The sequence below is a fragment of the Stenella coeruleoalba genome, assembly GCF_951394435.1.
Source record: "Stenella coeruleoalba genome assembly, chromosome: 13".
Classification (NCBI taxonomy): domain Eukaryota; kingdom Metazoa; phylum Chordata; class Mammalia; order Artiodactyla; family Delphinidae; genus Stenella; species Stenella coeruleoalba.
In genome coordinates this window covers 32,382,751-32,395,071 of record NC_137159.1, presented here as the reverse complement: position 1 = coordinate 32,395,071, position 12,321 = coordinate 32,382,751, and the positions used below count along the sequence as shown (strand labels likewise).

At 43.2% G+C, this 12,321-nt stretch overlaps 1 protein-coding gene across 2 annotated transcripts in view; it reads left to right on the top strand.

The window, feature by feature from the left end:
• Positions 1–3,706: 3,706 nt before the first annotated feature.
• The window catches only part of ARHGAP25 (Rho GTPase activating protein 25), an 87,802-nt gene continuing 79,187 nt past the window's right edge, over positions 3,707–12,321 (top strand). Inside the window, exons 1-2 of one of the 2 annotated variants that reach the window (XM_079940818.1) lie at positions 3,707–4,026; positions 4,223–4,301. In XM_079940818.1, coding sequence (XP_079796944.1) covers positions 3,964–4,026; positions 4,223–4,301 — 142 coding nt within the window. In that variant the 5' untranslated portion in view covers positions 3,707–3,963. The remainder of the gene's footprint in view (positions 4,027–4,222; positions 4,302–12,321) is intronic. The other variant, XM_079940817.1, reaches the window with a different exon arrangement.

Genomic DNA, 12,321 nt, shown 5'->3' with positions numbered 1-12,321 from the left:
TTTTCTTCCCTAACTCATTCATGAAGCCTTAATATAAAAGACACTTCCTTCAGAAAGCCTTCCCTCACAACCCAAGTCCCAATTAGGCCCCTCCAAGATAAAGTCCCATACTCCCCAAACTGCCCCCAGTATACCCTTCTCACGTAGTATTTAATTGTTGACTTAACTATTCTCTCGCAACAGACTGTAAGTTGAATGAGGGCAGAAACAAAGTCAGCTTGTTCATGAACATTCCACCAGTGTCCAGTAAAAAAAATAAGCTCTTAATTAATGGTTAGCATTCAGTAAGCAAATAGATGAATGAGTGTTTGCTTTTCCTTTTGCTATAGCAGATGCTGATTCAAACTTGGGAACCAGACGAGACATCTATAGTTCTTCATTTTCTGAAGGTCAAGAATCGGGGAGCAGTGCTGCAGCGACGCTGCCCGTCACCCCTACCCAAGCAGCTGACTGCTCCAGGGCAGGCTTTTCGGAGGGACGGCAGCTGTGCTGGGCCTTTCCAGGGGTGCTTTTCTTCTGGCTGCCTTTCCAAGCATTCATGAACAACTTCCCCATCAGTCATGAGATTTTTCCCAAGACTTTCAGGAACCTACCCTGAAGAGTAAGGGAAGTTCTCTCCATGTTTCTAAATGCTACCTTCAAGATATTTTCAGAGTTCTTGAGTTTAGGTCCCAGGATTGAACCTTTGCATGATGTCAAGTTCCCTGTGGAGATGTTGCTGGGCTGGGACTCGGGATGGCTATCCACACTTGCCTCCACCCCGAGTCAGGATAGAACAGAGAAGTGCTCTTTGGGTCAGGCAGGCAGTAATGCCAAGCGGGCGCTCCGAAGTCTCCAACTGACTAAGTTCAGAGGAATCCAGCACGCCTGGGGTGCTTGGAGGGTAGCTGAGCCGTGTTGGTGTGATGCACTGGAGCATTGATCAGCGGACATGTACTCCTTTTCCCCCCTGTCCCCCACCCCCGGGTTGTGTGTACTTCCTGTTTCACTGACTTTGGACTTGGTCACGTGATGTGTGTGGGTCACTAGAATATGAGCAGATATGATAAGAGCAGAGGCTTTAAATAGGCTTATGTGGTTCTTCCCTCTTACACTCCTTTCATTCACAATGAGAAGAATATGCCTCAGGTCACCCCTGCTCCTTCAGCCTGGTCCCCCGGATATAAGTTTTGGATTTTTTTTTTTTTTTTTTTTTTGCGGTACACGGGCCTCTCACTGTTGTGGCCTCTCCCGTTGCGGAGCACAGGCTCCGGACACGCAGGCCCAGGGGCCATGGCTCACGGGCCCAGCCGCTCCGCGGCATGTGGGATCCTCCCGGACCGGGGCACGAACCCGTGTCCCCTGCATCGGCAGGCGGACTCTCAACCACTGCGCCACCAGGGAAGCCGGATATAAGTTTTGGACAGTTTAGTTTGAGGTGGTTATTTGTTATATAAGCAGAGATGTGTATGATTTGGGGTTCAGGGGGCAGTCTGGGCTAAAAATCTACCTTGGATGGATCAGCAAATGCATGGCATTTAAAGCCTTGAGACAGATGAGCTCACCAACGTGTGGGTATAGATGGAAGAGTAGTCCAGTGAGTGAATCCTGGTTTCCTTCACTGTTAAGAGGTCAGGGAGATGAAATGGAATCAGCAAGGAAATGGAGATGAAGCAGAACGGCAGGCAGACAACCACACCAGTGAGGAACGCTGGGAGCCAAGTGGAGAGAGGGCTTGGGCTTGGAGAAAGGAATCAAATGTGTCAAAGTGAGATGACATGTGGAATTGACCAGTGGATTCAGTGACAGGGATGTGGTCGATGTCCTTGATCAGAATATATTCAGTGGAGTCATGGGAGCAAAAACATCAACCAAAAAGATTCAGGAGAGAATAGCAGGACAAGTGTTTGCAAGTATAGACAATTCTTATGAAAACTTGGCTCAGAAATGAAGGAGAGAAATGGGGCTGTAGCCAAAGGGGGAAATGACATCGAGAGAGATTTTTTAAACTGTAGTATATAAAAGAATAAGTGTGGGGCTTCCCTGGTGGCGCAGTGGTTGAGAGTCAGCCTGCCGATGCCGGGGACACGGGTTCATGCCCCGGTCCGGGAGGGTCCCACATGCCGCAGAGCGGCTGGGCCCATGGGCCATGGCCGCTGGGCCTGCGCGTCCGGAGCCTGTGCTCCGCAAAGGGAGAGGCCACAGCGGTGAGGGGCCTGCGTACCGCCAAAAAACAAAAACAAAAAACAAAAGAATAAGCGTGAATGCTGGTGGCAATGATCCAAGAGAGAGAAGAAACTGATGAAGCAGTAAAGATAGAGGAGTGATGACACAGTTTATCCTTCGGAACTGAGAGAAGATTGAGTGTGTGAGCTTCCATGCATGGAAGTGAGGGCGCTACAGTGATGGGAGCTTGCAGACGTTCTCCTCCAGTTGCATCAACTTTCCCAATGGAACAGGAAGCCAGGGCATCAACAGAGTGAGTACATGGAGGCAAAGAGGAAAGTATAGCAGAGTCATCCAGGAGGGCTGAAGAATGAATGGACCAAGGATGTGTAGCTCATATTCTGGCCAGTAGTGACTCTTGTGAGCACTCTTACCTACTATCTTATTAGTTCCATTACCTTATAGCCTTATTAGTCTTATTATCTACTCTCTTTAATAAGCCTCATGATAGCCCTCTGAAGTAGGTCCTATTATTTGCCTCATTTATAGATGAGACTATTGAAGCACAGAGTAGTCAAGAAACTTATCCAAAGTCACACAGCAAGAAAGTGGTTGGGCCAGGATTTGAACACAGGCATTCTGGCTCTTGGACCAAATACTTAATCACTAGGTCAGTCTGGCCCAGTTGAACATACGAAAGCCTGTCACAGAACTGAACTAAATGGAATAAGGGTTGAATTGATGTTTGTGGTGTAACCACTATGCGTCCAGCTCTGTACTAGATGCCTTCACAACTCTGTGCAGTCACGGTTATTATCAACCCTTTTTACTGCTAAGGAGACTGAGGCCCAGAGAGATTCAGTTGCTTGTTAAAAGCTGCAGAGCTAGGAAGTGGAAGAACTGAGTTGTGAACATATATCAGTCTGATTCCCAAACCCACACCCTGTACACAGGGTCAAAGAACCACGATAACACTTAAGTGGGTCTACCCAGCTAAAGCTCACTTATTAGCTAAATACATCAGCACCCTCCTGACATCAGGCTGAGATCACTTGGAACCTTTGTCCTGAGTAGGTGGAGAACTTACTATGTGGGCCTTATAGCAGGAAGAAGGTGACTAAAAGAAGTTGACCTAAACGAAGGTGACTTTGGGGGAAAGCTCTTTGTCTTATTGACCGTTTTTGTAAGCCCACTCTGTTCAATGAGAAGGGAGCCTTAGAGGTAGATGGCCAGAGTCTTAGAATTTTCTTTTCTTTTTCTTTTAATCAAACCTCTAGCACTCACTCTACTTATATAAGCATTTCCAAAAACCATTTTCTCAAGAAAGAGATTATAATGTATCATTACACTGAACAACCACCCACTTCCTCAAATGCAAGGAAGCAGACAGTTAAAAAAAAAAAAAAAAAAGCCAAGAGGCAGCCGTTGTTTATCACGACCTCGCCTCAGTGAGGCCTGAGATTCTTTTGAACAGGAGCTTTGCTTCCCATGACGCAGAGTGAAGTGTCAACTGGGATATTTCTGGTAATACTGAAAGCAGGAAAAGCAGGGTGCACACTTCATGAGGTACCAGCCCCCCGAGGGACCGTGGGCAGGTTTGGGTACCATCCCCGGTGACAGATGGATGGACCTTTCATCTGAGAAAGGAGAAGACATGCTGGCAGACCAACCTCAAACCGAAGATTGCTTGTGAAGCAATCGTAAAGGGGAAAACACACACACACAAGCTTGTGGGGCAAGAAGATCAAAAAGCCAAGAAGGGCGTGAATTGAGGCAGACTCCCTGCTTCAGCAGCAACTCACCCAAACCAGAAGCAAAATGTCCCTGAAGTTGCCAAGAAACTGGGATTTCAACCTGCGAGGGGAGGCTGGGAAAATAGGTATGGTCAACGTCTTTTTGCTGCCTTTGTGGTTCTCATGCTTGAGTTCCCACCATTTGCATGTCGGTCTGCAGGGAGCAGAGTCTACTTAAAAATGAATCTGTCGGCAGAGCTGGGTTTGGGGTCAAATTTGCATTCAAACTGATATGATGGCTCAGAGTTCCCAAGTGCTGGGGAGGGGTTCTTTTTTGTTTGGAGGTGGCGGGAATGGAGCTCCTTGGTGTGTGGGATCTGGGGTACTTGGGATGGACTAAGGCTACAGATCTCACAAAACATGGTGAGTTTTTCTCTGTTTATCATGGAAGGATAATTTCCCTCCTGTTTGGACACTCATCCGTATTTTGAGTGGATTTTGGTAGGAGTCTTTGGAAATGCTTGCTCTGTAAAGGAATGCAAGGTGTTCTATTTTGTGAGTCCACTGGGTCCCCAGACCTTCTCTGTGGACTCGGGGCTAAGGTGGTGTTACTTGTAGCAAAAAGTAAAGAGTGTGGACAAGACAGGAATACAGAGACCTTTGAAGGTATAACAAAGACACGTTTAATTAAAGGGACAGAATACATTTTAGATTAATTACCTTAGGGGACTCTGGTATGTTTTCTGAGATATTCTGGCCTTTAATTCATACCTCTTCCATTAATGATGTTGCTGATACATTGATTTTTAAAAAATTTTTTTATTGAAATATAGTTGATTTACACTGTTGTGTTGGTTTCAGGTGTACAGCAAAGTGATTCAATTGTACATGTATGTAAACATATATATTCTTTTTTACATCATCTTCCATTATATGTTATGACAAGATATTGAGTATAGTTCCCTGTGTAATACAGTAGGTCCTTGTTGGTAATCTATTTTATATATAGTAGCGTGTATATTTTAATCCAAAACTCCTAATTTATTTCTCCCCTGCCCTTTCCCCTTTGGTAACCATAAGTTTGTATTCATGTCTGTGAGTCTATTTCTGTTTTGTAAATAAGTTCATTTGTATCATTTTTTTTAAGATACCACATATAAGCAATATCATATGATATTTATCTTTTTCTCTGGCTTACTTTACTTAGTACGATAATCTCTAGGTCCATTCATGTGATACACTGATTTTAATCTGTTCTATAATTGTTATCATGAGTTTCTTTATACGGGTTCCGTCTACTATTAAATTGACCCCAGTAATTTAGAATAGAACAGTTGGGCTGGAAATGATTCCCTGTGTTTTGCCCTTATGCTTGTATAGTGAGATAACTTCCTTGTTAATGGACATAGATAAGTATTAAGGTGTTTCTAATGGCTAGGAAAAGTTTTGCTTGGAACAGTTTTAAACCTGGGCCTCTAACAGTGGTTAATGAGCTACTAAAGCAAGGGGTCCACTGCAAAGTCACATATCTGAGTGTTAATGATATAGGTCTGAGAAAGAATTTGAAAGAAAATTGAGAGTAATCAGAGAAGCCATTTATCTTGGTAACCAGGGAGGATTAGTGGTCCCTAACCAAGCTGGGAATCATCGAAGGTCGGTTCAGAGAATGAGAGATTTTACGTAATCAGAGGTTTTTCTCCTAACTACTGTTGATATCAATGTACTTGGCCAATGCTCATTCTATTGTATGTCCTAAAAAATTTGTTTTTAGAAGTAAAACTTCTCTGATTCTGTTCCTTTTGAAAATGTCTTGCTTCTCTTTACATGGGGTCATTCTACCCTCTCACCATCCGTGTTTGAACAAGTCTTATTCTCCTTCTTTTAAAAATGGAAGCTTGAGACAATTAATGGTTAGATGATTAATTGATTAAATGGTTAAATGATTTTTTTCAGGGATAGAGGACGTTACCACATTAGAGTGCAGGTCTGCATAATCTCAGACCTGGGATGAGGTTGGGTAGATTTCATGATTTCTACCAACGTTTCTTAAAACATGGTCCCATAGTTAGCCTGTGTTAGAAGTCACCACAAGTGCTCACTAAAAATGCAGATTCCTGGGCATCACCCTGACTTGTAAAATCAGAATCTTTGAAGGGAGATCCAAGCATCTGCAATTTAATAAGCTCCCAGCCCTCCATCTCACCTGATCAAGAAGTCCGGCTGTGGTCTAGGTTAGTAGACTTGGACAATTACCATTCATTTAGCATAGAGCATGGTGCCGGGTCCTACTGGGCACACAACAAATATTTGTTGACTGAATGAATGAGTGAGTACAAGCAGATATTATTTAGTATTTTTTAATGAAAAAAATCATAATTACATAATGAAATACAGAGGAGCCCTTGTCATTATCCATGCCATTTACAAGTTTGTCACTCCAAGAGATTGAACTGCAGCCAGAACACTTTTTGTGAGTGTCACGTTGATGAGAATTCAGATGACAGGCTGAGCCCTCTGAGGGAAGAGAGTCATTGACTCAACCATGGGACCTCTGGTCCCTTCTCCAGCACCCTGTGTCCAGGTGTGACGGTAGGAACTGACTTAAGAATAACCAAAGAAGCTCACATCTATTAAAAATTGTGTGGAGCTGGGAGTCATGACCTGTGGTTTTTCCAGACTGGGCTAGTCAGGAGTAGGTCTGGGTTTCTCAGTCTGGACACTACAGATATTTTGGGCTGGTTAGTTCTCAGTGATGGAGGCTATCCTGTGCATTATAGGATGTTAGCAGCATCCTCAACCTCTATCCACTAGATGACAGTAGCACTCCCCTACCACTATCAGTTGTGACAACCAAAAATATCTCCAGAAGTTACTGGATGTCTGGGGAGAGATAGCTCTCCTAGTTGAAAACCACTGGAATAGATCATCACCAAGAGGGTGTGGTTATCAGGTCACTTGGGACTGGAATCCAAGTATTACCTCATGATTCATTGTCAAGGTCAACTTTCAAGAGGCTCTTAGTAAGATATAACTTCAGGGAATGGGCAGTGCCCTAGGAGGACACCAGGTTCAGTACTCAGGGAAATAGCAAGGCACTGACCCATGATGTGTCCCAGGAAGGGGCTCCAACGTCTTTTTGGTGAGCGACACTTCTAGTTCCCTCTGAATCTTGTGAGTGCTGAGCCAGGGCTGGAATGAAAGTGGAAGTCTCCGAGAGAGGGTGGAGGACTCTCTGTACTTCCATCTCAGGGAGTGGGGAGGGCCCCAGTGGCTGGGAGGCTGACCAGAGACCACACCATGGGTCTGGAAGCGGTGGGAGAATGTGACCCAAGCTACCCTGTGTCTGACCTATTGGTCCTAGGAGGGAACAGGGGTTGGAGGCAAGGGAAACACAGAGCCAACAGACTTGACTTGAGGTGGAGCCGGGAGCACATACTTCTTCCTTCGATCCTTTGTCATCTTCAATTTTAGTCCAATGGTTAAAATCACGATAGCTTTCCATTTCTTTCATGTAGTGTTACTCATATCTTTTACTCTTTCATTTATGTGTCTTTCTAACTGAACTGTAAGCCCTAGAGGGTGGGTTCTAGGATGCAGTGTCCTTTCTTGCACACTGTCCAAGGGCATGGCGCATCCAGAGGCTGGCATGTAGGTGCTCTATTGAGAGGGTATTGACCATCCAGGGAAAGCCCTTCCTGCCCGGCTGCTGGGGAGGGCTTAGTTGGAAGATCTCCGGGTGAATTTCAGGGCCACCCACATTGTATCCAGTTGCAGGCACGTATTACATTGTTCTCTGCTCCCCTAAGCCGAATGAGGGGAGAATGTGCCCTAGAGAGCATATGACTCTGAGATACGTTAAAAAAGTGACTTTGGAGGGACAGTTGTTTTCAACTTTCTTTTACCCTCTGAAATTCAATGTTGAAAAAATATTATCCAGAAACAAAAATTCATTATTCTCATCTCCCAAGTAGTGAAGTGAAAAACAAACAACAGTAGTGGAGGGCTTTTTTTCCACTTGATAAATCATTATTTGTCTGATATGGGATCTAGTTTTGCTCTTTAGAAAATCAGAGTAAAGGGAATAAAAATATTTGTTACTTAAGACCCTGTAACTAGACCAATTTCCAATGTAGGTTATTATTCTTGTTAAAAGCTGTCAGATTTGAAAGTACAGTTTTAGATAAACAGATGCATAGATAGATACAGAGATCCACAGAGGCAGAGAGAATTGAATATATAAATAAGTCCTATGAATCAAAAAATAGTTTAAAAAATGAAGAAACAACATGAATAGGCATTTTACAGGATAGGAATAATACTGCCAATAAATATATGGAAATATGGTTGATCACAGTAATTAGGAAATGTAAATTAAAAGCACAATGACATACCTAACCTCACCCACCAAAATTACTAAAATGAAAAATTCTGACAATACCAAGTGTTGTCAAGGACACGGAGCAATAGGAACTCTCAGACACTAAGAATAAAACAATTTTGGAAAACAATTTAGCATTGATCAGTGAAACTGATGATGTACAAACTCTATGAAGCAGCCATTTCCCTCTGGAAACTGTCCCCTGGAGAAGCTATTGTGTATATGAACAAGAAGAGATGTACGGAAGTTCCGTAGTAGTATTTCCTGAAATAACAAGGGGCAGGAAACAACCCAAGTGCCCATCAATAACAGAATAGAAAAATAAATTGTAGTATCTTTATAAAATGTAATGCTACCCAAGAGCAAAAACTAATTAATTGTGGTCATATATTTCAATGAGTCTGAATAGCAAAAGCTTAATTTTAGGCAGAAGAGGGAAGTCACAGAAGATCAGAATGGGGATTCATTTACAGGAAGCTTAAAAACTGTGTATGTATATGGCAAAACTATAAAGAAAAATGAGGAATTGATTAACATAAAGTTCTGGATGGTTGTTACTTCTGTAGGAAAAAGAAAGGGAAATGCATTTGGGAAGGTCCAAATGTACCTAACTAACGTTATTGGTAGTAACATGAGAAGTTATTTTATTATTGTATATAAAATGAACAAAGAAACGAATGCGTAAATAAACACCAAAAATCTGGAAGGAGATATACAATTTGTTAATACAGTTGACCCTTGAACAATGGGGTTGTTAGGGGCGCAGGACCCTCCCTCCCCATTCCGTGCAGGCAGAAATCTGAGTACTACTATCTCTGCCTCAGAAACAAAGCAATTGATAAATGGCTCACTCAAGGGGGCAAGACGTTGAAATAGCAAAAGGATCTCCAATCGAACACAAACTTTTCGCTGAACTTAAAGATCTGTAAAATGAAAACACGGGAACTACATTTATCAAAAAAATTCACCTATAAGTGGAACTATGCAGTTCAAACCTGTGTTGTTCAAGGGCCAACTGGAGTAGCTAATCATGGGTGAAGGATTTATGGCTGAGGTAGACCCACACATGTATGTATTATTACTTTATAAGTATTTTCCAGAGTTTCTATAGTGAACAAGTATTAACTACATGATTAAGAATACTCAAAGCTAAAACAAATTCCAGTGCTTGGCCAGGTGTGTTGGCACAAGGTCTGGCGGCACGTGTTCTTTGGCAGTCGGCAGCCAGGTGCCAAGCCCTCCTGCAGCTGCAGAGGTTGCAACCAGCCAGGACCTACACGTGGTCATCGGCAAGCTGCTCATTATAGGGGTGTTGGAAAGATCCTGGGACTGGTTAAGAAGACTAAGTTGGTGATGATGGTCCCATCACACACAAGACAGCATGAAAGAAAAAATGCCTCTCATGAGGCAGCTCTGTGGTTGTTTCATTGGACAGAGGAGAAGGGAGTGTGTAAAGAGCTTATGTGAAGCCTCAGCGTTGGCACAGCAATTGAGACAAAAGGGCACCCATGGAGACTCAGGGAAATACCACAGGGAGAGCCAGGGTGAGGGGCAGGCCAATGGGACAGATTCCAGCCTGGGCGTGGTATGTAAGTTTTGTGGAGTCCCCAGAGGGGAACTGAGATATGGGAGTTACAAAGAGAGAAAATAATTTACATTTCTTGTCTTGTGCTTTACTCATCACCATTTTTCTCCTTGAAAGCTTTTTTTGTTCTTCCTTTGAATACGTTCTAAAAAATCAAAATCACTTTACACACACACACAAAATGACACCCATAGGTCTGGCAAGCAAATCTAAAGGCAGTCCTGCTCTCTGCTCCTCCAAGGCTTACAGGCTAGTGTGGCATAGACAGAGAAACAATTACAGGACATCAAGACCAGTCCTATGATAACAGCCGTGGGAGCCACAGGAGGGCTCCTAGATAAAAGATATCTATAGATATATCTTTAAGATATAGATGTGTATGTTCTTCAGTGAGTCCCAGACTTGCCATCCTTCTCAGACTGATTTTCCTGTACATGGTCCCTGTTCTTTTGGAGAAGAAAAAACTCTATAATTTTGTGTAGCTCCTCCTTGTGAAGGGATTAGACCTGCCCGCTTACTCTTGCCACAGGTGCTTCCCCAAGCAGACGCACGCACACTCTAGACCCCAGCCATGTCCTTTTCAGTTCCCTGCCCTTTCTCATCTGCCTGGAGCCCTCTCTACTCAGGGCTCCCTTACTACCACCCGATTCCTGCCCGTGCTTTAGCCCACACTTTGTCTCCTTTGGGGAACTGGCGTGCTTCCTCGTTTCTGTTAAGACAGCTGTGAAACTCATTGTATTTCTCTTTTTGTCTTGGCTGCCAGGAAGCTCAGAGCTAAATTAGGCTCTATCACATTTCAGTCACAGTGTAGACATCTTGTCCCCTGGGAGACCTTGAGTCTACCTATCACTGGAAGGAGAGTGTAACAAACTTTTCCCAGGCCATTTAAACAGAGAGACTCACAAATCTAGAAACTGTGGACTTCCTTTGCAGTGAGCTCAGCGAAGGCTCCTGAACTTGAGAGATTTGAGTCAAACCTACCAACTGATCGATTGGCTTTTATATTTTTAATTAATTAATTAATTTTAAACATCTTTATTGGAGTATAATTGCTTTACAATGGTGCGTTAGTTTCTGCTTTATAACAAAGTGAATCAGCTATACATATACATATGTCCCCATATCTCTTCACTCTTGCATCTCCCTCCCTCCCACCCTCCCTATCCCACCCCTCTAGGTGGTCACAAAGCACCGAGCTGATCTCCCTGTGCTATGCGGCTGCTTCCCACTAGCTATCTATTTTACGTTTGGTAGTGTATATATGTCCATGCCACTCTCTCACTTTGTCCCAGCTTACCCTTCCCCCTCCCCGTGTCCTCAAGTCCGTTCTCTAGTAGGTCTGCATCTTTATTCCCGTCCGCTTGGCTTTTAAACAAAGAAATTTCTCCTTAATCAGTAATGTGCAACCCCAGCACTCTAGGCCCTCTCTGGAGAGAATTAACTCGAATTGCCTGTAAAAAGTAGCACCGACAGAAGCTTGTCTAAGGGATGAATTGCCCATTGGCTTTTCTTGGTAAGAGTGTAGGAGTGCAGGAAGGTGTGTGTGGTACAGAAGAGAGTGCGTGAGCTTGGGACCCCTTTGCTGATTTGCAGTAAATCCCAGTAAAACATTCACTTAATTATTAAACAGAATTAATAATATGTATGTTGAGAGGAAGAAAACATTTCATGCACATAACACGTTAGGTGTTTAGCAAACACCTGTTTCCTTTCTTTATAGATAATCTGATTTCTAACCTCAGATCAAACTAGAAGCTGTGCTTGGGCTACATGACCTTGGCATCCTTACAGATGGTCTCACTAAGCTGCACTTTACTGTCACCCCATCAGTTTTAGTCATCACTGCAGGTAACAATTTCATGAAATCTGCTCCTCATTTTGTAAAAATGAGAACAAGAAATGAACAATGCAGGCGACTCCTATGTGTAACCCTAGATGAGAAAATTCACTGAGACTTCAGTGCTCATACTTTGTCTCCTTTGAGGGACTGGCATGCTTCCTCCTTTCTGTTAAGACAATTGTGAAACCTATTGTTTTTCTTTTTTTGCCTTGTCTGCCAGGAAACTCAGAGCTAAATTGAAGCTCAATCACAACTTTTACCCATTCAATTAGCAGACTTATATTTTCCTTTGTCTTTGGTATAAATTTATGTGCTCATTGCAAATGAGTTTTCTATTTGAAGGTGAAAAACCCATGAAGTCTTTTAAGGAGAGAGTGTGAGTATATGCAATCTATCAGTAAACAACTCCTCAGGTAGCCTGTGAATAAATTTCATACTTATTAGTGGCTACTGGGCATTATAATTTCTCTAAAAACAGTGTTCAAAGAACATGGGTGCTCAGAATCAATTCTTTTAGTTCATAAATGAAAACACAATTCTATGACCACTCGTATTTTATTTATTTATTTATTTTTGCGGTACGCGGGCCCCTCACTGCTGTGGCCTCTCCTGTTGCGGAGCACAGGCTCCGGACGCGCAG